Genomic DNA, 27,330 nt, shown 5'->3' with positions numbered 1-27,330 from the left:
CCGAATACTGACTCATGATATGTTTAGCTAATTACTAGGGCAGCTAGTGGTAGAATCCAACTCACAATGCACTCTAATATTTCATAAATCTTGAAATAAATTTAAGCCCATTTAGTAAACAAATCCAGATTAAATAAGAGAAAAACAATTCACTAGACTTTAACATGTTAACAAAATCTGAAATAAATAATACTACGTAAAATGATTGCATATACCTTGCATTCCTTCGCTTCCAAACTGAAGTAGACCTTCATCTTGTAATTCAAGATCACCCTCATATTCATTTCCAACATCATCATCATTCTCATTTAGTGCATCCGCTTCATCATTCTCACTTAGTGCATCTGCATCTTCATTGTTATTCTCATTAAATGCAACGCCATTATTATTCCTTGCTTTTCTTGTGAGAGAATTATTCAAAGACTGATTACTTGATACAAACCCGTCATTATTTTCTTTTTGCCTTTTCCGGAACTCAAGGTACACTGACATAGAACCAGGAGAGCAGAACACTCGTTTTGTTCCCTTCTTTTCTGAGATAACTCGCTGCTTCTTTTGGATGTTCTTAACACTAGAAACCTCAATTGAGTGAATGTTCTGAACTTCATCAACTGCATGCTTCTTACGGCTATTCACTTCCACAACATCAGCCATAGTTTGAGGGCGAAGTGATGATTTCTTTACTTGCTTTGAAACCTATAAAACAAAAGGCAATTATAGCATTATGTAATTACATGTAAACCGTGAAAAACAATATAAAACAGTGTTTATAAATGAAAAAATAGAAGTGAACACCTGCTTGTTAGCTTTTCTTTTTCCAGAAGTGACATTGTCAGCTTCCATAATGTCATCAGTTTCAACCTCATTTTCACCATCATATTCCGACACAGAGTCATCATCTTCAATTTCTGGTATACTATTCTGCCTTGCACTTGGACAAATTAAGGCTTTTGTTTTCTCTTCAAGTATCTTATTAGCTACGGATGCTGATCCTCGGGCTTCCATTCTCTCTGCATTGAATTTTAGTTTTTGAAGCCGTTGCAACTCATATTCTATATGCTGACTTTGGGAAGCAGGAACTACGTTTCATCTGAAAAAAAAAATTGGAATTATGTTAATTATGTATGTAAAATATAATAATATGAAAAAAAAAATTACAATGTAAAATATAATAAACTGAAATAAATTGCAATATAATAAAAACAAAAAAATTGCAATGTAATAAAATGTATGTCAATACCATCTGAAAACTCTCTAGGAGGGATTTGAATAGCATAATGCCAACCTTCTCTATTCAAATCTTCTACATAAAACACTTGATGTGCTTGACTTGCTTAGATAAAAGGTTCTTCTTTAGAAACGGTCTTATTCATATTAACCGTAATAAGCTCATCATCATCCTTCTCTGAGTGAAACCATTGACATTTAAATAAGACAACACTGAAATGACCATGATAGGATATCTCAATGATTTCAGTTATTGAACCATAATAATTAACATTTCCCACAACAGGATTTTGATCTTTGGAGCTTGCAAAGCTATGTGTAATGGCTGTTAGAGTGACGCCACTATTTTGAGTTACGCAGTTTGCATCTCGCTTCATGGTATGAAATCTATAGCCGTTCACCGAGTATCCTGTGTACTTTTTGGCAACGTGAGAGGGTCCTTTTGATAACCACAAAATATGGTCCGGGATATTATCATGGCCATCTCTAAGAATCAAATCAACTTTCTCCCTAAACCAATCCATGAAATCCTTGCTATGGTCTTGAGCACTATTCCATTTTCTTTTCCTTTTAGCACTTACACAAATCTTGTGCTCACTGTAAAAATAAAATATGTATCTTACTAACGCACTAGAGTTAGAATAAAGACATTAAAAAAAATATTAGTAAACCTAAATTTTGGTTACAAATCTTACCTTATATATTTCTCAACTTCCTCACAATGACAATTGAACAACACATAATGATGTGCTTGTGCCCATGTATTGCGATCAATGATGTTTCCACAATTTTTTTTTCTTTGAGGTCCTTCCTTTTCCTTTGATAGGATGTCCTACCTTAGGGAAAAATGATTTTGAGGAACCACACTCATTAATACCAGGTGTGGCTTTGCTTGATCGTTTCAAAAATCTAGCTATGAAAGCAACACATTCTTTTGCTTGGTATCCTTCTGCCATTGAGCCTTCTGGGCGAGCTTTGTTTCGAACATCTTGTTTCATTTCATGAAGATTCCTCTCAACTCCATACATACACCTTGAACTCACAGGTCCACCCAACTTAATTTGGTCTACCAAGTGTATGGGTAAATGTTCCATTATATCAAAAAAGGCAGGTGGAAAAATCCTCTCAAGTAGGCATAGAGTTTCAACTATCTCAGATTGCAATTTGTCAAGATCTCGAGGATCAATAGTTTTACTCCATATACCTTTGAAAAAAGCAGAAAGTCATATCAAAGGACTAGCAACATCTTTGGGTAATGTTGTCTTCACAACAATTGGAAGAAGATAATTCATCATAAAATGAGCATCATGACTTTTTTAGCCTGCTATTTTCCTCTCTCCAACTTGCACACACCGACTAAGGTTAGAAGCATAACCTTGAGGAAGCTTAGCATTTTTTATAACCTGGCAGAACTTACGCTTTTGCTCCAATGACATCTAAAAGCGAGATCTTGAAAATTCTTCACTTCCATCTTCCGATTCTATTGGTTGAAGCTCTGGCATCAAATTAAGTTCTACCAAATCTCGACGAGCACTCACATTATCCTTGGTCTTCAGAGAAATGTCTAATAATGTCCCAATGATATTATCAAAGAAATTTTTCTCAATATGCATTACATCAAGATTATGGCGATTTGAGCAATGCTTCCAATATGGTAACTCAAAAAATATGGGTATCTTTCTCCACGGATTCGGATCATCCACATCACGCCTTGGTTTCTTTTGCTTCTTTCCAAATGCATTTGGAAAATCACGCAACATATTCTCAATATCAATTCCATTCAATGGAATAGGTTGACATCTTTCCTCAAGTTTTCCGTCAAAATTCCTCTTATCATGACGCCAAGGGTGAGATGGATCAAAAAATTTACGATTTGCCCTATACACAGTCTTACCACTACAAGGCAACCACTCGGAATCTGTTTCATAATGACATTCAGGGCATGCCAAGTATCCTTTTGTGCTCCACCCGGATAACATTGCATAACCCGGAAAATCACTCACGGTAGTCATCAATGCTACATGCATGTCAAACCTTTGATTAGTCGAAGCATCAAAAGTTTCCAACCCAAACTCCCACAAATCCTTCAAATCCTTCATAAGTGGCTGCAAATATATGTCAATGTCATTGCCAGGGGAAGTCGGGCCGGGAATTAGTAAGGCTAGCATCAAAAACTCAGGCTTCATAATCATCCAAGGAGGCAAGTTATAATTAATCAACATAACTGGCCATGTACTATGGACAATGCTCATTGAATTGAATGGGCTAAATCCATCTGTGGCTAACCCAAGCCTCACATTGCGTGGGTCATCAGCAAACTTTGGGTATAAGAAATTAAATTCCTTCCAAGCTTGACCATCACATGGATGATGTAAAAGATGATCATTTTCACGCCCATCAGCATGCCAAGTCATGTATTTCGCCGTCTCTTGACACAAAAATAGTCGTTGAAGCCTTTTCTTAATTGGAAAGTACCTAAGAATCTTTTGAGGAATCCTATAGGTTTTTCCATTTTCATTTTGCATGTCATTCTCTGTGTCATTTGATTTCCATCTTGGCGTCTCACAAACATGGCAGCTTGTTGCATTTTCATGTTCTTCCCAATATATCATGCAATCATTTGGGCATGCATCTATCTTAGTGTAGTCCAACCCCAACACTTTCAGAACACTTTTTGCTTCATTAAAAGAAGCTGGCAGTTTTGCATCAGGTAACACCTCCCTTATAAGCTCCAATATATCTCCAAAAGCAACATTAGTTAGCTTATGATCACACTTCAAAAAAAAGTCGGATCATGAAGGAAAGTTTTGAATGATTTTTACAGCCAGGGAACAATTCTTCTTGGCCCTCTTCAACTAACTTAAAAAACTTTTTTGCCTCGTCATTTGGCCCCTTTCTAAAAGCATCACGTGCATCATGCAACAATTCTACTATGTCATCATTAAAATCATTTGGAGTTGACTCTTCTTCATTATCCAAAATAGTTTGTTCTCTTTCAAAGTTGATCCCTAACTCTGATAACTTATCCGTTCTTGGAACAAAACCATTACAAATAAGGTGATCTCTCACAACACCTTCATGACGCCAAAAACGATAATGACAACTTTCACAAGGACAACAAATTTGATTTCCTTGAGACTTAAAAGCAAAAGCCTTTTGTACATATTCATCTACTCCCCGTTCATATTCATCACTCCATTTGGCAAACATCCACCACTCTTTAGTTCCACTATCCATACCTTACGGTAAGAATTAAGAGGGTTATTTTACTTAATTTTTACAATAAAAACATTTAATCAATTCACTAAGAACTATGATTCACTTTAATCAATTAGAAAGAACGAATTAAATCTGCTTTACAACCACCAGGAAGAAAGAGGACTAGTCTAAAAATCAACTTCTGCTCCACAATTTAAATTGTAGTCATGACATCACATGAGTTGTGATACATAAAAGCGTTTTCAGACATACATTTCCATGAGAAATATATATTTTATTTGAAAATAAAAATATATCATAAATCATCAACAAACTACCAATATACTCTAACAAACAAAGTTGCCAGAACAATAACAGAAACAAAAACAAACAAACCATATCTGTAGAACATTTTCCTAAACCACTCCTGATTTTTCCTAGTTTATACGGGCATCACAAAATCAGTTCTATGCTAAATATCATACAACAGGTCCTTAATAACCATTTATGGTCTTCTGAGAAATATATTACAGTAGCAATTAAGTATTAGATCTTTAAACTAGTGTCTTTATATTGTCAAGGACAACTTTATAAAGTAATTGGTAATCAGTAGAGCTAGGTGCAACACTAAATAACCAAGGTGCAACACCTGATACACTAAGACTTTGTATAATCCCATAATAATGCAATTTTATTTTTAAACCTTATTAACAAGTTTGCCTATCAATTAGTATGAGTTAAAGCTTGTTTTATTGCTAACTAAAGACACTATACAATGGCAGACATCAGGGTAATCAATATATTATTTGACTAATTAAAAGTCTTAATTTAAATTTGAAAGGCACAAGTGATTAAAGTGAACAATCAACACCCCAACACCCCATAAAGAATATTCTTACTTGAACATTTAAATCTATTCAAATTAAACGCGTTTATAATACTCAACAACAAATAATAAAATGAAAGAAAGGAGTATCAAACTTGTATTCATACAAATTTATGACCCACTTTACATCAATCTATTTACAATGAAAAAGAATTGAAATATTAAAAAGAGGCAAGTGTAATTAGCAAGGAAAGTTCTTAAACGAATAATATTGGGGGAGAGCCCATATCATAGTAGAAAGCAAGTAATTTCTCAAAATCCAACTAAGTTATTGAATGATGAAAACATTTTTAAGTCATGAAGCACAATCATAAGTTTATTACTACAAATAATGAACAAGATCAGATTTGCGTAGGCTATTTTCATTGCAACCGTAATTTTAGTGATTATATATTTATATTCTTACTTTTTATTTGAAAGTTCAATATTTCAACAGATGGCATGTGCATCATCGGCCAAATTTAAAAGTAGTATGTATGCAAAATTGCTAATGCAACTGTATCCATAACCATTTCAATGTAAGCATTGTGCAATTATGAGCAAAATATTGTCACAAATATTTTACACTATCAAAATCAAATGTCAATATATATCAAATTACGTGTATTTACGTTCATTTAACATTCTGGATTTTTTTGATTCTTCAACTCCAGACTTACTTATCTTTGTTGGTCAATCATGCTTCCAAGCTTTCTGAAGTTCCAATTTGTCATGTTCCAATAGAACTTTATTTTAGTTCTTTACCTTAATTATCAATTGGTAGTCTAAAGCAAACTACGAAACCAAACCATAAAATAAAATAAATAAACAAGCCAAAAAAATCACAAACTTCTCCTAGTAACAAAATTACTCGTGATTTTTCTATTTAAAGGAAGATTTTAGCTCAACAAAATCAAATACCCTATTAAAACCACCTTTCAAACAAGTGAAAACAATGAAATTCAACCAGATTTCTCATCAATTTCAGAAATTCAGCTAAATTAAAAGAAACCTAATAGAATCATCAAAACCCCAATTCAGATTACTCTCCAACAATTCAAATATCAAAGATTAACAATTAAAATCTGACATACCCACAATGGAATAAAGAAAAAGTAGACAAAATAAAGAAAACCCCAAGAACAAACTGGAGCAATATTCAGTTTTAATTATCCATTTATATGAAATTCCCCCAAAAAAAAATCCATTACACTCAAAAACAAAAACGAAAAATTCAATTAACAATCTCAAAAACGAAAATTTGTTGTATACCTTAAACAGAAATTCGACCAATCAGCTCAATGAAGGGACATGCAAGATGAAATTCGACCGCCTGAGTGCCGCTATCAGCCACCACCGTCGTCTTCCTCTCAGAAATTCGACCGCCTGAGTGTCGATTTCTTTGCTTTTTTCTTGTTAGAATTTTTGAGTACTTTTTTTTAAAGTAATTTTCCTCTCAGAATTTGGTGGAAAATGGAGAATTGGGGAAAATTTAAGAATTGGGGAAAACATGAAGAATTGGGGAAAATGGGTGTGAGAAAATGGGTGTACACTAGTTGTAAGGGTGTACACTGTGAGAAAATGGGTGTGAGTACTTTTCCATTTTTCTTTTCATTTTTTTAAAGCCTTGGGAAAACACGTGTAATAGAGGGAAAATGGGTGTGAGTACTTTTCATTTTTTCCATTTATTTTTCATTTTTCTTCAAAATATTTGGGCAAAGAAATAGAGGGAACTCATGAAATTTTCCGCGCCCTTCTAAAATTTTCATTATACCGTTGCATCAGCTCCCTTGTTTTGTTGAAACAGCTAGGCTATTCCAACGGTTCTTTAAAGCCGTGGCATTAGCTCTACCTTTAAGAAAATTAGTGTTAAAACCGTGGCATTAGCCTACTCTATTGCAACGGAAATTAAAATACCGTTGTAATAGCCTATAATAGGCCGTTACATTAAGTAAAAAATGTAGTAGTGTTGCTATTTTTGAAACTCAAATTAGGCATATTTAGCTTAGTAATGAGCTTGGGCCTACTAAGGAGTCGATTCTAAATTCTATGAGAGGTCAATTAGAGATAATGAAAAAGAATGAGGAGCGTCTTAAGGAGGGAAAGAAAAGAAAAGAAGAGTTAGAATATCAATTGTCATCTGTGATGCTTGTTTGTGAAAAATCCCAATCTAATGTGTGTGTTGAGGATGATGATGATGATTTTCAGCAACCAAGAGAGTGTGAGGATCCCATTGGTGAGCATTTGAGTGATGGTGAAGGAATTTAGAATGAAGAGAGTGTTGATTTTAAAAGCCTCAACCCTCCTTCCCATCTTGATAAGTCTTAAGTGCATGATTGTGATACTTCTATCCATGAGTATTTGGATTCATTTGAGGTTATGTCCAATATGTTCTTTAAGTGTCAAATGAAAACTCATAGCCTTTTGAGTGAGTTCATTGAGAATGCTTCATGGGAGAGAGATGAGTTTGAAATGAATTTGCAACCATTCATGCATGGTTTTGAGACTTTAGGCTTTGGGGATATTAAGGGAGTTGTTGTTCATAGTTGTGATGGAGGGGATTATGTAGTTCCTCTTGGAAGTTGGATGTTTGAGGGAGATGGAGATCATGAGTGTTCTTCTTTTGAGGATTCTATGATTGATTTTCATGCTCTTATTGGTGATTTGAGGCATGGTGATGAGGAAGAATTCATTTGTGAGTCCATTACCCCTTTTCCTTCTTCTCATATCCCTTTTTCAAGGAATTTTAACCATATCCCTTTCACTCCTATATCCTTCCCTTCCTTTGTCAAAGAGCCTACTGGGGACCCTCTTGTCTATGATGATTTTCAAGTCCCTCATTCGTCTTCTATTGAGGAAAGGGTGATTATGCCACCCAAAAACATTTTGAGGAGAGTTTGCCTTATTTTTCTTCTTCCTCTTCTTCATTTTCTTATTTTGTTGAATTTGCTTTTGATTTTTCTTCTTTTAATTGGCATCTCTCTCCTCATGGGTGTGCACTAAGCTTGTTGCACATCCTCTTCCCTTCATTTTCCTACCTTCTATCTTACGAAATGTGTAGTAGTGCATTTGACAAGCTCTTGCGTTCGTTGCAATATTATAATCTAGAGCGGTTCATCTTGGACCTTAAGCAAGCCTTTCTTGGGAAGTAACCCGTGTTTTATTGCTTTCATTTTTTTTCTTTTTAGAATAGATTTTCTCTCATGGAAATGTTAGTGTGCCTTTTGCTAGGTACATAAATTGATATACTTTGGTGCATTGATTTGAATCAAGAATCAAGGAAGATTGACTCCTATTTTGCTAGCATATGGAAAGCAAGATTCAATTCTAGATGAACTTAGCTTTGAACGGTTAAATAGGGTCATTTGCGGGTATTTACACCCACCTAAATCCGGTAATATATTTCCTTGCTCTTTCTCTAATAATGGTTGATAACTTGTTGGACATGTGTTGATTTGTTGGATTGATCTCTTTGTTTTCCCCTCCTGTGGATTATTTGATTTATATATTGAGCATGTTATCTCATTCAAGCTTGGGGGAGGGTATTCTATCATGTTTGGTGGGAAGTTGATTCATATATGCCATTCACTTTTATATATGCATTTCCATGTTCTTTTATTTTGAAAAACTCTAAAAAAGATTTTTGTTTCTTTCAAGGCAAATTTGCAATGTGTTTTTGTTTTGCTCTTGCTTTGGACATAATACTTTTGGACATGTATACTTGAATGCTTTTCTTCTTAAATGGTAACGATGTGCACGGTTTCAGTAGTAGAAAAACATTAATTTGCGGCGGTTAAAAGTGATTAATTTGCGGCGTTTTTGGAGGGGCAGCAAACGCGGGGGCAGCAAATCAAGGGATTAATTTGCTGCTGTTACAAATCCGCCGCATATAAATGCATTTATTTGCTGCGGTTTTCTATTAACCCCCCCTGCAAATAAATATAATGTACCAGGTAAATAATGCATAAATTTGCTGCGTTTTTTTGTGTATTAACCGCTGCTAATGAATCTTTTTTTTTCCTTTTTGGATTATTATTTGGTAATAAATTATTAATGAAAGAAAATTTCGGCAGCATTTCCCCTATTTTATGAGTAATATACACGTGAAGAACCTGTAATCCTGAACTTTATGAACATGCTATTTTTTCATTCATCCAAAATAATTTGTCATAATCTAAAACAAAGTGTACGATTAACTTTTGTACATACATCAATCCAAAACTAACATTAGAATGTTTTCTAAAAGAACATAACTAAGATCACACACAATAATTAGTGAAATACGAGGCCCATTTGTTTCGTACGTCATCAATATCACCATCAGTGTAAGGATTTTTGTTGAAAGATGTGCAAACCTAGAATATGACGCATATAAAAAATATTTTTAGTAATTAAAGTAATATAATAAAAATAATAAGTCTACTTAAGGTTGTATGCGAATAATAAGTATATTTATATGAATTTTAGGCATAGAAAAATCTTATTTCTCGAAATTAGAGTCATTTGGACAACAAATGACTTCAAACACGTTCAAAAGTGGTACTATGACTATGTTTTGGTTCCAATTTTAATTCATACCCTTAACTAGAGTGCATAAGGTTATATATAAATGTAAGAGTCATTTTCAAGATAATAGGACTAAATGGACCTTTCTATTCTATCTTTAATTTTAAGTAAGGTCAAATATGTATGAATGAAAGAGTTACATTCAATATCAAATTTAATTGACAGAATTGAAAAACATACCTTATCAATATCATTTGCATCACTATATCTGGAAAGTATGTCATACATGTACCTCAATATGTAAAAGCCGCACTCGAAACCGCCTCTTTGTTGAGCGCACTAAGTAAAATTCAAGAAAAGAAACAAGTAAATGACGAAATTAAATAATTTTAAGGATATCAAAATAGTTTCAAAAAATATCATACAAACTTATTATGTACTTACCTTAATGAGTTTCCATAGAGGTTCCTTTCTATTCACACGGTTTCCATTTAACTTATACCTTGTGAAAAAACTATTCATATTCATCACTTAGTTAGAACATTGGAGTTTTATATTAGTTCTTGGTAATTTCTTACACAAATATATGTTGGTACGGAAACAATAAATAAAGGAATAGACTTACAAACTCACAATAGTCTTCATTTTGACACTTCTTGTCGATGTTGAACGAGCAGAGTCAAATTGATAAATGGTGCAGGTTGGTACACATATTACCAGAAGCATCCAATGTTCCCTACATCAAAATGTGAAAATTTTGCCTTATTATTCATATGTACCCTTAAGTATTGCATAATATGTTGTAACTTTACTACTTACTCTTGAAAAATTGGTGCCAAAATGAATTTTGCTCCATTTTTAACTGATTTGCTAACTGCTTTGAAGACATACTCATGAATTTCCTGCAAGCTTTTACAAATTTTGCTCTCACAAGTTTGCTCTAGACACAACCATCCAACCGTGGAAACTTTTTCATTTGATTTCAATTCTTATTGGAGTAACCTGGATATACAAAATCAACTTATATATAACGAGTTGGAGGATATAAAAGCAAAAGATGCAATCACTACGTAACAATTGTGAATATTATATCACCTCATGAATACTTGAATAATTGATATGTTCAGCTTCACTCCTCTTAAGAACTGGAAGACATCCTCCTTACTAACCCATGAATTCCCATCTTTTTCATAATGGAATAAAGCGTAGTCTAATGTTATAGCAATGGGATCCCCATTTGGCAAGGAATCAAAAAATGTTGCCAGCCATTCACAATCTGGGCTAAGGGACGCCATTAACATTTAGGGAACAAGTGGGCTTCTTTGGGAGGCCTGTCCAGAAGAATGTAAGTTGTTTCTTGCAATGATCTTAGGTGGCAATCGCTTGAGTTTCTTTGTTTGGAGTGTTTCCTAATATGTCACATGTAAAATAAGTAAGTTAACAAGTAAATAAAATTTAAATTACATATCATAGTTGCTACCATCGATCTTACCTCGGCTTGGAATTTTATTAATGATGCGGCCATTGTACGTATGTACCAATCCCATGTTGTAACAATTCAATCTCAAATACCGAGACATGAACGGGAAGTGGCAGCCCATAAAACTCCTCATTCACATTATGAATTTCCACTTTCACATGACCAGGTAACATGGTCATAAGATGAACCACCTCATTTTCAACAAGTGGATATGCAGTAGCACTCGCCACGTCGTATATCGCTCCCGTTTCAGGATCCGTTAGAATTAGATGACATGAAGTCTTACCCTACAATTTATTTAAACATAGTAAGTCAATTTAAATGTGAAAGCAAGAATGTGAAGTTCATTGCAAAAGTAATAGATCAAATGGTAATTAATAGTTACTTGCAACTCAAGTGGCAGAAGCTCGTTGTGATTTAATGGCGTAGTAAAGGGTGCTGGAGTAGAGGTAGCTTTACTTGATTTACAAGTAGCATCACCAGGCAGCTTAAAACCCATGTCTAGCAGGAATAAAGACATTTTGTCCCTCATGGTCGCATCGAACTCCTCTTTCAACTCTTCACGAAGTTCATTTTTCAAAGCTTCTCGTTCTTCAGTTGAACTTCCACTTTGGCTAGACTTGATCTTTCTTGGTTCCTTGCCAAAGGCCTTTTTGATGCCGACATTAACACCTCCAAAACCTCTTGCATGACCTGCATGATCTGGCTTCTCCCCAAGAGCCATGAATAATGCATCCTTGTTTCGGTGTAGAGTAAATTCGCTTTTCTCTTGCTTCTCTTTATACTTAAGCTGTTAAAGTCATTAAATGTTAAAAGCCACATAATGCTTTCATTGGTTCTTAGTAACTTATTAATAATCATACTTACATATTTGTCAGCAACTTCCTTAGTTTTAGAATCCGGAATGTATCTTTTTCTAGTCACCTTATCTTTCCTATGAATTACACAATACCAATCATCACCTCGAGTTATTGTAATGGAAATAGATGTGGTTTTGCAAGACGGGTATAAACCCTCGTCAATTCACTTTTTTCTGCTTTCCTCATAGTTTCTTTGCCCCATGCCATGGTGATGATCATTCTGGCTTGCACTCTTCATGGCCTTTTCTTGCTTTGCCTAATTATATGACATTTGTTTTAGTTAGTTTCAAACAATAATCAATTTAAACCATCTATAAGAATGAAATTACCTTTGCTTCATCAGATAATTTTGTTTTCTTAAATTGTGACCAATCCTCTTCTTTTATGTGTCTCCAAATTTGGAATGGCTCACGATCCTGCTCTTGTTTTGACCTTTTTCTGGTGAAAATGATCCATCCAGACACTAGTTTAGCTTTAAAATCCCCAAATCTCTTAGCTACTGCACTTAAAAAGACCTTTTTCATCTCTGGTTCATCAGGTATATGGAATTGTGCCTGTAAGAGGAAAAATTATATAATATAACTGAAATATAATATAACTGAAATCAACAAAAATATAACAAGGAAAAAATTAGCAATGATCCTTTAATTAGCCATTAGATAGCAGCATCCTCTAGAAAACCACTTAAACAAATGCTGTCAGAAGTCAGAACCCTACATAGCATCATCTAATTTGCTCTGACTCTTTTTTTATGTTTGCAGATTGCAGAATATGCGTATAGAATGCTGTAGATGGAAGCTTAGTGCATTGTTTGACCAGTCACACTGAATTTGTCAGTGGTGGTTAATTTATTTTGTGAATACTAAATTTGCAGGTAGAGACACCAAATGGCCAAAATGCAGCTATTTCAATACACCCAGATAAGGATGACATATACAAAGTTGGTGTGATCTTGCTTGAGTTACTAACTGGTAGACAGATCACATCAGAAAGCCAAGTAGATGAACTAAAGCAAGAGGTATTTAATTTGATTTATCGATTGTTTTTTGGTTTCATGATTTGGTTTGGGGATTTATGAATTTGAATATTGCGAAAAGTTTTAATTTTGATTTTGTTTTGATTTTGCGATCTCATATTAGTTGTTCGACGAAATGCCTCATTGAAAATGTCATTCGAAATAGTTTATTGGCCTGGGTTGGTAATTATAAATAAATACTTGTGATTTTGCAGGTTGTAATATGTTAGTGGGGGTGTTTTACTTGAATTACTTTCTGCCTTTACTCAAATTAGGATCTTCCTAATTATCATTTACTATTTTATTTTTTAACATGGACTGTGATAATCGACCTTAGACTCACTTGATCAAATGTGCTGAAATTTTCAATCAAAAGAGTTTTAATTTGCTTTATTATTATAATTGTTTGCTAATTTAGGATGTCTTGGAAAAATTTTCAGGGTAAAAAGTGTAATTAAAGAAGATTGATGATTTTGCTTGTTGAATGGTTCGGTTGGCAAGATGTTGCACAAGATCTGTCAAGAACACCATTGTTTTTGGTATTTTTTTAATAGTAGTATTAACTGTAGTTTCACGGATACTCCTTACCTTTCCCTATTCAGAAGCCTCATATGAGACACTGAAGTATCTATAGAAGTGTGGTTAGGATTTTCTCACAAGGGGTTTGCTGGTGTTTTGCATGAGAACCTGAAAATAATGCTCACTGTTAGAAAAAAGCTAGAAGTTCATTGCTTAGCAGGACCAATGTGATCCCAGAATTTCTTGTCTAAAAAAAAGTCATATGTTCCTGATTTCTATACAAAGTGGCATTAATGGTGGTTTAGCAGTTGAAAAACAATGATTAACTATAGTTAAGTTGTTAAAATTATAGCAAGGGGTTGTTTGGTTCAATCAAAGGAAATGAATAACACCCTCCCTTCCCCCACACATTTAAACAGCACAATAACACAATTTAAAACCACCACACATTTACGTAGAAAACAGGTATAAAATTTATACTCAAGAAGCTGAAATTGTAGTAGTATAATAGTTAAACACCATTTATATGATTCAGAGGTAAAACAATAAATGTCCGATGACTCGTCTCCTGCCACAATGTTGTCTTTAAGCCTTCTTTCACACTACACCATTCCCAATTAATGTTCAGCTTGCGCATACACAGGTTAATCTGTTGACCATACTTTAATCGCCATTTCCCAGTTGGACGCAAGAATTCATCAAATTCAAGGTGCATGGGTTCATTCACTCTCAGACCTCTAGTCAGACATCTTTCCTTACCAGAGCCACGACCTCTTCCTGAGCCTATCCCCTTCTTACCCGTTGTTACAACTTGATGGGTTGTATTTGCAGCTGTAGATGGTGTTACAGTTGTCACTTCAGCATCATTAAGAGAAGTTATGTCAGCCATCCTCTCAAAATCATCAAGCATTGTCCTAACTTCTCAGCAGCAATGTCTTCTGGTTCACCCTTATCCTCCTCTAAAGCAACATCATACTCGGGGTCACTCTCAGATTTATCAGTTACCTCTTCATCATCTTTCAAATCTTCATTAATTTCCAAATCTTTGTCAACAAATTCATCATTACATGCCATAGCCCCTTTACCTGTAAATGTTAAAAATTATAATTAATAAGCAACATCTCACAACACCTTTTTTGTATAAAATTACAACATATATGAAACTTTGATTTAAAAAACAAAAAAACTAGAAATTACAGAAGTAGAAACACAGGATATGATCATGATATATTTCAACCCACTATCCTACACTAAACCAGAAATCAGTTTTGGCAGCCTCTATATCTATTTCTCTGATTTTCAGTTTTGTGTTCCCAAAACAGAATGAGATAAGCCTCCAAATACATTGTGACTTGGTAAATCTGAAATGGCAGACCTTGATATACAGCAGTATAAAGTGGATAAAAAAATTCCCTTATCTTTCGTTTCAGGTTGTTTCAAGTGCCATAAGTAGTAGTAAAAACAGAATCAATTAAAATGAACTACACTATATATGATAGTACTGAAATACTGAATTGTACAATAACTGCAATGCACAAAAAGTCAGATGATTTAAAAAAACCAAAATTACACTAAAGTTCAACAGAAATAATAATGCAACATGATTATAAGAAATTGATTATTAAGGTTCTTCAACAATAATGCCTTCTTGGTGATCTACGCGCATGTAATTGGTGTCAACGTCCAATCCTTCAAGTGCATTAGATTCTGGAATTGAGAATGGTGGCGTGTCATCAAACTTATCATACTCTTCTTCATCATCGACATCACCTATCCCAAGAATGTATCTCTTCCCTTGAACAACAACATACCATTCTTTGTCAATCATGTCCCTTACATAGAACACTTGTTTGGCTTGTGATGCTAATATAAATGGCTCAGCAGTGTCACAGAAACGACTCATGTTAACTAAAGTGTAATTGAATGGTTCATCCCTTTTCACATCACGTCGACCTTTTTCCGACCACTTGCATTGAAATAGTGACACTTTGAATTCTGTGTAATCAAGCTCCCAAATCTCCTGGATTACTCCATAGTATAATAATGTTGCATCAATTGGGGACTTGTCCTTGGCACTTGCATATTCTCTAGAGGAAGCAACAACCGTAACACCACTATTTTGAACAATCCTTAATCTTTTATCTTGACGTTCAGTAAAGAAACTATATCCATTGATGTCATACCCTTCATAAGAGCGTACAGTTTCTTGAGGACCGTATGCTAACCATTTGATCGTGTCAGAGACATTGTTTCCTGCTTGGGACAACTCATGCATCATTTCATCACGGAACCAATCAATAAAAAGGCAATTATGTTCTAACATTAGGACCTTTTCACCTTTGGTAGGATTTGCAGACCTCAACTCCCTCATATGCTTCTCTAGGTACGGATGAACCTCCGTAACATGGTGTAACACAAAGAGGTGTGCTTGCATATGCTTTTGTGGAGAGACAAATATATCTTTACCACCAATTGTTCCCTTACATTCTAGCCTCCCTTCATGTCGAGATTTTGGGAGTCCAATAGGTTGAGCTTTAGACACAAACTCAGCAATGAAGTTACCAATCTCCTCTGCCACCGTCCCTTGAACAATACAAGCTTCTGGTCTAGCTGGATTCCTCACCTTATGCTGCATGGATCCCATATGCCTTTCAAATGGGTAAGCCCATCTCATAAAAACCGGACCACAAAGCTTAATCTCTCGAACAAGATGAATGACCAAGTGAACCATTATGTCAAAGAAGGAAGGTGGGAAATACATCTTAAATTGACACAATGTTACGATGACTTCTGATTGTAAACTATCTAACTTCTTCGGATCAATCACCTTATTACATATAGTATTGAAAAATGAACAAAGTCTTGTGATGGCATCTCTAACATGCTTTGAATAGCAATAGGCAAGAGCACTTGCATCATGACATGACAATCATGGGATTTCATACCGATTAATTTCAATTCGGTCATGGAGACAAGTCTTTTAATATTGGATGAATATCCACTAGGGACCTTAATGTCATAAAGGCACTCACAAAATCTCTTTTTTTTCCTCTCGAGAAAATGTATAGCAAGCAGGAGGCAAGTACGATGAGGTTCCTTTTCCTTTCTTTGCATTCTCTTTAATCACAGGCCATAACTCTGGTCGAATCTTCATTTGCATCATATCTCTGCGAATCTTCACCCCATCTTTTGTCTTGTGTGGAATATTAAACAGTGTCCCGAGAATGGCATCACACACATTCTTTTCTATGCGCATGACATCCAAATAATGTCTAATAGGTAAATGTTGCCAATATTCAAGCTTCCAAAACACTGATTCTTTTTTCCAAATGACCTCTGGATCGGTGGCTTTATTTGGTTTTCCGAACACCGTTTCAATGCCTCTAACTCGATCATAAACTTCTGTTCCTAATAATGGCCTACGAGCTCTCCCCTCTTCCACCTTACCATTGAATGCAGCTTTTTTTTGTCGGTAAGGATGCATCCTATCAAGGAACTTTCGAGTTTCTATATACACATACTTTCTAGAATTCGGCAAATAGGTTGATTCTGTCTCATCTTGACATATTAGACATGCCTTCTTTCCCTTGATCTTATACCCTGACAAATTACCATAAGCCGGAAAGTTATTGATTGTACAAAATAACATAGCCCGTAATGTAAAATACTCATTAGAATGAGCATCAAAAATCGATATCCCTTCATCCCACATTTTTTTCAAATCATCGATGAGTGGAGCAAAGTAGACATCAATATCATTTCCGGGTTGCTTAGGTCCTGATACCAACAAAGGCATCATCATATATTTCCGCTTCATACATAACCAAGGTGGAAGGTTATAAATAACCAAGAGAACTGGCCATGTGCTATGTTGGGTTCTTAGACTACCAAATGGACTCATTCCATCCGTACAAAGAGCAAGCCTAAGATTCCTATCTTCTTTGCCAAATTCTGGAAATTGATTGTCAATAAGATCCCATTGTGGAGAATCTGCCGGGTGCCTTAGAAGTCTGTCTTTCTTCCTACGATCAGCATGCCACCTTAAATTTTTTGCATCATTCTTTATTGAGAACAATCGCCTAAACCTTGGCATTATAGGCAAATACCAAAGCACTTTAGCCGAAGGGCCTTTATTTCCCTCCCCAAGTTGCACTCCATCCGCCAACTTTTTTACGAGACTTGTTGCATCGAGGACACTCATCCAAATGTGCGAATTTATTTTGATACAACACATAATCATTTGGGCAAGCATCTATTTTCTCATAATCCAAACAAAACGGACACATCAACTTCTTAGCATAATAAGTCGACTTAGGCAATTCATGGCCCTTCGGAAGCATGTCTTGTAATGCTTCCAACAAGGATGTAAAGCTTATGTAAGACCACCCATTCTTTGATTTCAAGTTGAACAAGGTCAAAACGACAGACAATTTGCTATATGCGGTACAGCCTGGATATAATTGTTTCTCAGCCGCTTTTTATAACATCTTAAATAAATGAGGTCGCTCATCAAATTCATGCTCAACCCCCTGTAACATTTCTTCTATATTATCCTCTTCAATGTCATACCCCTCATCAACATAAACCTCGTCGGAGTCAGTATCCTCATCTACTTCAGATCCATTAGCACCCACCCTAAGCATCTCATCTTCATAAACAAGTGGATATTCAGGTTCAAGTTCGACATTAGATTGCACATGTCGTTCAGAGTCTAAGCTAGATTTTCCCCTGAATACTCCACTCTCACCGTGCCATAACCAATCATGATATTGTTGCCTAAATCCACGTCGAATAATATGGTCCTTTAATATTGTGATACTAGGAACCCTTTCAACATTTTGGCAATCGACGCACAGACAATAAAATTCATCATCCTTCATGCTAAATTGATGATCCAAAGCACATTTGCAAAATTCATCCACCCTATTCATAAACTCTATCGAATTTCGTGGACCATACATCCAACTTCGATCCATATCCAAAGAACAACCACTACAGACATAATAAAATTGCAAAAGCAATACGTTACAACATCACAACTAATCCATCAATTTTCAAACACAAGCACATGTAAGTCATGAATGGGTAACTAAGCCTATGCAAGTTTTGGCAGAATATACAACAATAGGATTTTGGCAGAAGATAAAAGAAAAGAGGCGTGTTGAAATAGAGCCTCTAGCATTCTCATTAAACACAACATGCAATATCGTCATGCATTCAGTCCTTCTACTAATTGCTATATCAACTATTTTCAACACATATCAACACTAGAATTGCTAATGATACAAGAAATGGTATAACTAAGATCACTCCACAAATAGCAAATCAGTTCATAGAAGATAATTACCGGCAACTAGATAATTAATCACATCATATCAATCATTGACTTATAGTTAGGAGAAAATTCCTTATCTACTTTTATTGTTTCAAGAGAGTAAATAAATCATCTTTGAGATTAAATTTTAATGAACCCGTGTAAAATTACCCAAATATATAAATACAAAGTGTAAGGATTACCTCTTCAAATCAGCAGAGGTAGAATTATTAGAAATTTTAGGGGATTTGATGGTTTGATACTTCAATTTTGAAGCTGAAGGAAGCGGGTACCTGAGATTCAAAGTGGACACCAAATCACCTAAAATGAAACAACACATAATCAGTTTAATTCTGCGAAAATGAAACACCAAATTACCCAAATCAAAATTCGTTGTCAATTAGGGAAATAGAATTAAACATTACCTTTCAAAAGATGTAGTTGAAGATTAGACCTAGGGAACACCGTTTGAGGATTCGGTGGGTTGACGTTCGCCTAATAGTAAGTGGTCCACCTGAGAGTAAGCGGTGGGTTGAGGGTACACCTGAGAGTGTCCTGAGAGGAAAATTGCATCAACTTTGAGCTTAAATTTTAATGAGTCCATGTAAAATTACCCAAATATATAAATATGAAGTGTAAAGATTACCTCTTCAAATCAGCAGAGGAAGAATTATTAGCAATTTTAGGGGATTTGATGGTTTGATACTTCAATTTCGAAGCTGAAGGAAGTGGGTACCTGAGATTCAAAGTGGACACCAAATTACCCAAAATGAAACAACACATAATCAGTTTAATTCTGCGAAAATAAAACACTAAATTACCCAAATTAAAATTCGTTGTCAATTAGGGAAATAGAATTAAACATTACCTTTCAAAAGATGTCGTTGGAGATTCGACCTAGGGAACACCGTTTAAGGATTCGGTGGGTTGACGTTTGCCTGACAGTAAGTGGTCCACCTGAGAGTAAGCGGTGGGTTGAGGGTTCACCAGAGAGCGACCTGAGAGGATAATTGCATCAATTGCGTGAAAGTAGCTTGAGAGAAGCGGTGACCACTGAGAGTAGCCTGAGAGAAGCGGTGGCCGGTGAGAATTGTAGTGGCTGGTGAGGGACGGTCACCGGTGAGGGGCGGAGATCCTTAAGGGGCGATAATTGGTGGTAATGCTCAGAGCGAAAATATTTAGGAGAGAGAGTTTTGAAGGTTGAAGGAGGGAGGGCGATAAAAATTAGGCGGGTAAAGCAAGGGAAATAATTTTAGGGTGTGGAAAATTTAATTGATTTGCAGTGGTTAAATGGAAACATCCCTGCTAATCAATATTTTTTATTTAAAAGAAGGGGTTATATTCTAAAACCGCTGCTAATGAATATTGTGTATAGGCAAAACTCAATTTAATTTGCAGCAATATGCCAAAATCGAAGCAAATTAATAGCAGCAAATAAATTTTTTTCTTGTAGTGTTTGAGAGTATCTTTGGTTGATTCTAGGATAGAGTATGCTAAGGTAGTATCTTTAGAACATTTGGGACCTTGAAGCCGGATTCCATTTGTTTTTGAAAATTTGCGATTGCTCCCTTTTAGTGAATTTGAAACTAATAGTGAGTTATTGCTACAACCATGTGAGGTTTCTTTCTTTTCAAGCCTTCTACAGATCTTGCATGAGCGGCACAAGGATCCTTGGCTATTGTATACTTTATCTAGAATTTGACTTTCATCTCCCGAGATCGCGACCGAGCCATTGAGGAAGGACAAAGGCATCTTTTCGGGGTGGTAATTTTTCCTTTTCTAGGATAGTTTTTCTTTTTTATTTATTTTGGGTTTTCATTTGCCTACTTGCTAACCATTTGAGCCATAAACCCTCTTTTCAATCCATATCTTTAGATTTTGAGCCTTTTGTTTCATTCTTGTTCCCATCATTGGTTTTTGTGAAGCATTTGGTCTCTATTGTTGGAGTTTTGGTGTATGAAATGGATTGTTTAGTTCGTATAATGAAAGCAAGTTTATGTTGTACATATTTTGTTAATAAAAAGCAAATGCAAAGTTGAAAAAGCCGTCCATAGTTAAAAGAGGCGAGGACATGAAATAATGTGAAAAAATGAAAAAATGAGAAAAAGAAAAGCAAATTCAAAAGATTTGGCAAAAATTGAAAAAAGTGAAAAATGAAAAATTCAAAAAATATTTTGATGTAAGTGTCTTTTTCCCTATTTTAAGCGTTGGGACAATGCTTTGTTCAAGCTTAGGGGGAAGCGTTCTTACGCTTTTTGTGTATATGTTTGTGATTTTGGCTTTGAATAATCTTGGGGGTGTTGGTGTTTTTGTTTGGTGATTACTTGGTTTTGGTGTTGAGATTTGGCCAATCTTTACTTCACAATTTAGGTATACTACCAAATTTCAAATTTTAGCCTACCTTCACCCTTTTCGCCTTTACATTACAACCTTTCCAAGACCTTTTGACCTTTGTGGTTAAGTCACAAGTCGGTGGAGGGAGATGTAGGTCAAGCTTATAAAGCGGTGTGCAATAGTCGAGATGTCAAGTAGCCTCAAACTTCTTTCTTTTTCCGGTTCCTTCGAGGAACCATTGAGATGCTCATTAAAGGTAGATTTGAAGCTAATTGGGAGAATTTGTTGAAAATGTTTTGAGATAAAATTGAATTGCTTTTCATTAGTTCTCTATGCTTAGCATATTCTATGTTTAAATCAACTTGGGATATCTTGAAACGTGCACCCCCTTACTTGTTTAGGAAGAATTGCATCCATTTGTGCTTGTTCATTTGCAAAAGTCGACTCACGAACATATGTTTGCTTTTCTTTTCTTTTTGCTTTTTTCATGCTTTGCCTTATTTGTTTGGTTTGTGAGAGTTATGAATTAATCTCTTAGAAAACCCTTACGAGAGCATCACTTGTCCTCTAGAGCGATCTAGGGGTTTAAATGGCTTGTCTTTAGTTGCTAAAATTGACCGTGATTCCTACGAAAGTGAGTTAGTGTATATTCGCATCCTCTTTAGTTTTCTTGTTTCTTTCTTTGCTTGAATAATGTCATCATTTTCCCTTGGGTTGGATTTTGTTTTGCTCGAGGACGAGCAAAAGTTTAGCTTGGGGGAATTTGATGAGCTTCATTTATGGCGCTCAAAAGAATAAGATTTAGGTTATTTTTCTATATTTTCTTTCATTATTTTCATATAATTTTCTTAGTTTTCTTTTACTTTCTGTTTTATTAACTCATTTTGGTTTCGATTAGTTTTTACGAGTTTTTCATATTTTTAGTTCTTAATTCGTAGTTTTAGTTAGTTTTATTTTATTTTGTTTTCTCCTCTTAATTGGTGTTTTGTGTAAGTGTTTGTTCGGGGGTCAAGATGTGTATTTCAAGTCCATTTGCAAATTCAAGTTGCCGCACTCTCGTGATTGCGCTCTCATCATTTTTGGTGTTGAACAAGTCAATTAGCACATTTAGGGGCTGCCTCGCTCGTGGGCATCACATGAGGTTGACGATTGAGAGCGCAGACGAGTCCACCGCACCTTCTCACGCACAACCTCACCACTCAGCAAGCTACTTCCCCTGCTCCCGCAATAATCACCAAACCTGCCACCACATCACGCACCTCTGGCAGCCCACACATCTCCAACCGCAACTCCCCTGCTCCCCCTATTCACCAACACACACGCTACAACTCAACAAGCTACAACCACCAACTCCCACAAGGCAGCAGCCACGCCTCACACCACCAACTCCCAACAGCCCCAGCCGCAATAACCACCTTATCCCGCAACAATTTCGCCACCATACAAGCAACCAATTTCAGCAATTAACTAGAGCAGCCTAGCACCACCTTTCTCCACCGCAACAACCGCACCTAGCAGCCCATTCGAACTGTAAGTGCGCGCGCGAAGAGCCATTGATGCGTGCGCAGAGCTGGGTACGATTTGGGTCATTGATCTTGATTAATTTGATGATCAAATGGTTGTGATGGTGCGTGACTGGTGGGTGACTGGTGCGTGAGAAGCATGGGATAAAATCCCATTTACAAGAGCAGCGTGAAATCGAAGTCCACTGACTTCGTTTTCCATTTCCTTATATTTTTTTTTGTTTTTCTTTTATTTTTCTTTGTTTTAATTTCTTTTAGTTTCCTTTTATTATTATTATTTTACTTTTATTTTTCTTTTTCTTTTTTATTTATTTTATTTTCTTTTCCTTTTCTTTTATTTTTCTTTTCTCTTTTATTTCCCTTTTAACCTTGTAAACATAAATACTCATTTTTGGGGTAAAATAGGAGAATAATTAGAATCCAATTTTAGATCTCATATTTTAGCTTAGGTTGAGAGCTTATCTCTCTAGATCTAGGGTTAGTTTAAGAGTAGTTTTAGAGAGAGAAAGTGAGGGATTTCAATGGTTATTTAAGAGATTGAAGATTCAAGATGACAATTGTATTGAAGATCTCTATTATCAATCAATGAGGATTTCTCACTCTCTCTCCTCTTTATTGCTTTGTTTACTTTTATGTTTGTTTGGTTTAATTTTGATGTTTGATTCTTGATTAGTGTAATTGTTCTTGATATTTTGTTGATTCTTGATTTCTTTAGTTGTTTGTTGATAGATGATGATTCTTGAGTAGTTGTTTGGCTAGGAATTAGGTGAAACTTGTATGATTGATTGAGATTAATTTGGGAATTATGTTGATTGATTGTTGAGATTAAAGTGATTAATGAAGGTTTGCATGTGTGTAATTCGATTAGGTCTCGAGAATTATGCTAGATTGCATTGTAATTGCTAATGACACAACCAATTGATTTAGGAATTGCAATTATCGATTGGTTTGGATTGTGATTTCCTTGTTAGTCATTCATAATGAACCCTAGCTTGACTTATAGGAGATAGCTCTTTGATTTCAATTGATAGCTCTTATCATTAGTCTTCACAACCATTAATTGGCATGTTCTTCCCTACTTGTTGCAATTGTCATGATTACTTGTTGATCCCCATTCCCTAGTGTTTCATATGTTTGTTTACTTGTTTAGTAGTTGTTTAGTGTTACCTCTTTACCCTGGACTTTGACCTAGCTTAGGCATAGATTGGAAATACTTGAATATAGCCGTTCCTAGTGGTTCGACCCTTGACTTACCTCTATATTCGTATTTAGATTTGTTAAGTGATTATAAATTGGTTTGTATCTAGGGAAGATTAGATAACGACCTACTTTTCCCTACGTCATTCACTTAATAGGCGTTTCTTTATCCAAGACTGGTCTTGATACCCTATTTTGAATATTTTTAGAATCTAATGGACTCATTATTTAATCCTAAACCACAATTAAATAGAAAACGGAGTGATAAAATTGCATGAAATTAAATTACTCAAAAGCATGAATGGTTCGTCTTAGTGTCCTACATTAAAATTTTCAAAATTAATTAAAACACTAAACACGGAAATCAAAGCCAATCTCCAACGTGTATGATTCCCATTGCCTCAACGTGCTTGTTGTGCTTCACTTGAGGCAAAGGTTTAGTAAGTGGATCGGCTACATTGTCATCTGTTCCAACTTTACAAATTTTGATTTCACCCTTTGATTTCCATTCTTTTATCATGTGAAATTGCCGCTTGACATGTTTGACCTTCTGATGTTCCCTTAGCTCTCTAGCCTAAGCAATAGCTCCATTGTTGTCACAATAGAGGGCTATTGGACCCTTGATAGAGGGTACAACATCAAGTTCACCAACGAACTTACGAATCTAAACAACCTCCTTAGCCGCTTCAGCAGCTGCCAGGTGTTTTGGGTGTTTTTGTCCCTCGAGAGAGTTAGAGCTCGAAGACTAGTCGGGTGACGCCTGTACCTGCAAAATAACGGAGACTCTGGGTGTTTGGAGCTCCGCTTCTGACAATCAAGTTAGAACGTGTTGGAGAATACGAAAAGGTGCGGAAAGTAAAGAGAGATCTTCTCGAATTCCAAGATCAGGTGGTTTCTCTGATGTGAGAGAATGTAAGGTTATGTACTAAATGATTGAATGTGTCCCAAAATAGGGGATATCCCCCTATTTATAGGGTTGTTGGAAAATGTGCCCTCTCTTAGGTCACTCTGACCTAGATTTGGTGGGCTGCGCAGTTTTGCGGCTTTCTTGGGAATTGAGCCTTGAAGGCTGCAATTCCAGCTGATATCTGAGGCTAACATGTGTCAACTGGTGAGTGGTCCATGTAGGCTTGTCCACGCTTGACACGTGTCCCTCTCTAATTTGACCACGTGTCTAGGATATTTTTACCCTAAACATTTGCCCCTCACAGGGGTCACGTGGCATGCCACGTGGTGCTTATGACACGCGTCTTTCAGGGAGTGGTGAACAGTAAAAAGACTGTTCACCTTCTGGGGTATGACGGGGATGCCCCCCGTTTTACCCCTCTATAAATAGGGATTTACCACCCCTTTTTTCCCCTCACTTGTTTGACTTGCTTTTACTTCTTAGAGAGAGAAAAAGGGATTTCTAGAGAGAGAGACTCTGTCCCCGCCTGTAGCGAATATTTGAAGCTTCCGTCTGCGTTTTAGAAGAATACATCCGGTCACCGTCTGAGGTTGTTTTAAGATTTTCAGAGTTTAAGATAAAGGTAACCGCCTCTACCCTCTTCTAGATTTTCATACTTTTTCCATCTGTGTACATAGACTTCCAAAATAGAAATGGACTCTCCATCGACACACACGGCACTACCTAGGTCATTTAGTCGGTCTCCTTGTACGGCTGAGTTTAGAACCGGGGGTGCCCTTTCTGGACATATGGACTTGCTTTGCTCATCTCCGAATCCCTCCGTCTTTGTGTCTATGCAGGACACCATGGCTAGAGTCAAGCAGACGGCTAGCAAGCCTAAGAGGCGCCGTGCTCGGGAAGTGCCCGCCAATGAAGTTACTCCGGATGAGGAGTACGAGGGATCAAAGGAGCAAGCAGGCTCTTCTCCGGGTGGCACCCCTTCAACCCCAAGTGACTCAATCATGGGGGAGTCGGGCGGCGAGGATTCTGCCTCCTCTCTAGGCTCAGATGAAGAGGAGTTAGGCGGTGAAGAGGCCGCTGAACGGTCCGGATCAGAAGTATCGGCCTCTAATCAAGGGGATGTTGCGGCTGACTATCAGCAGCCGCGTAGGGGACCAGTCTTGCCGGTTCCTTTAGAGACTAGGATGCTTCCTAGGGACATTACTACCTTGAGAGGTGTCTTTCATGTATTTGCAGATGCACATCCCATAGAAGAAGGCTGGCAGATAGAGGTTCCGCCTGTGGAGGCAACAATTGCTTGGAAGGATGACATTGATAATGCCAACAGTTGCTTCGGCTGCTATGAGGCCCTGATTAAAGCCGATCTTCGCTTCCCTCTCCACAGGGGAATTAAAAAGATTTTGAAGGGGTACGAGTTAGGCGTCTGGCAACTCACTCCAAATTCATGGATAAATATATTAAGTTACATCGCCGCCTGCAAGTTTCAAAATATCGAGCCAAGCTTTGCAGCCTTTGCTTATATGCACTATATGAGCCCGGCGCCAGGCGGGTATGGGGCATGGTACACATTGACCACCCATCCGCAATATCTTATGTCCTTGGAAAAACTGTCCAAGTGGACCGGCTGGAAGGAGAAGTTTTACTTCATCTCCTCGCCCAAGTTAAGACACAACTGGTTCTTACGCCGGTACAATAAGGATCCGGCTTTGCTTGAAAAGAAGTGTGCCCTCCCTCGCATTCCGTCTAGGGCTTATGAGCAAATAATGGAGCCCGGGTTTTTTGAAACTACGACTGAGCCCCTAGATCATGGGACCCATATAATTGTTCCTAAGAACTGGATACCTCATCCGGATTTTTTGAAGGATGAGGCCTTCCTTTCTGCCTGCGGTCTTAGCACCATGTTCCCACAGGGTAGATTCACTATACATCCAGCAATATGCCGTCTCTATTAATGCACTAACTGTTCAATTGGTTTATTTAACCAACTGTTTTCTTGCTTTTTTTGCAGAAGAAGCATTGAATATGGTGGACCCAAGCAAAACGCCAGCCAAACCTGCTGCCCAGCTGAGAAAAGAGCAGCTGCTGGAGAAGAAGGCCCCCTTAAAGGCCAAGGAGTCTAAGAAAAGCAGGGTAATGTCGGCTGCCATGCTTCCTAGCCTTTTATTTTAACTTAATTGTTCACCGGCTGTAACCCTTTTTCTTCATTTAAAGAGTGGGAATAGATCCATTCCACGCTCTATTACCAAGTTATTCAAACGGCCGGGGGATGAGCTGACAAAGACCCCGGCTAAGACAGTGAAGAAGAATCGTTCACAATCAACCCCTTCAGCAAACCCAGATCATCCCACAACCGGGGGTAAAAGCCCGGCTGTGCTGAAGGCTTTG

At 36.6% G+C, this 27,330-nt stretch overlaps 1 protein-coding gene across 1 annotated transcript; it reads right to left on the bottom strand.

Moving 5' to 3' along the window:
- Positions 1–2,663: 2,663 nt before the first annotated feature.
- On the bottom strand, positions 2,664–4,464 carry LOC145566497 (uncharacterized). The gene is made up of 2 exons (XM_081625901.1): positions 4,050–4,464; positions 2,664–3,967 (listed from the first exon to the last, which is right to left on the bottom strand). Exons 1-2 carry the CDS (start codon positions 4,462–4,464, stop codon positions 2,664–2,666), a joined length of 1,719 nt encoding a protein of 572 aa, XP_081482027.1.
- Positions 4,465–27,330: the final 22,866 nt, after the last annotated feature.

The sequence above is a fragment of the Chenopodium album genome, chromosome 11, assembly GCF_948465745.1.
Source record: "Chenopodium album chromosome 11, dcCheAlbu1.1, whole genome shotgun sequence".
In the NCBI taxonomy this organism is placed as follows: domain Eukaryota; kingdom Viridiplantae; phylum Streptophyta; class Magnoliopsida; order Caryophyllales; family Amaranthaceae; genus Chenopodium; species Chenopodium album.
This window is presented reverse-complemented; position numbering and strand designations above follow the sequence as displayed.

Bases quoted from the DNA above. Each gene is read 5' to 3' on its own strand.
- LOC145566497 (XM_081625901.1), bottom strand. From the start codon at position 4,464: ATGGATAGTGGAACTAAAGAGTGGTGGATGTTTGCCAAATGGAGTGAT. The intron at 3,968-4,049 runs GTAAAAATCATT...TTGCTTTTGGAG, and splicing joins AGAAGAATTGTTCCCTGGCT to ATATATTGGAGCTTATAAGG.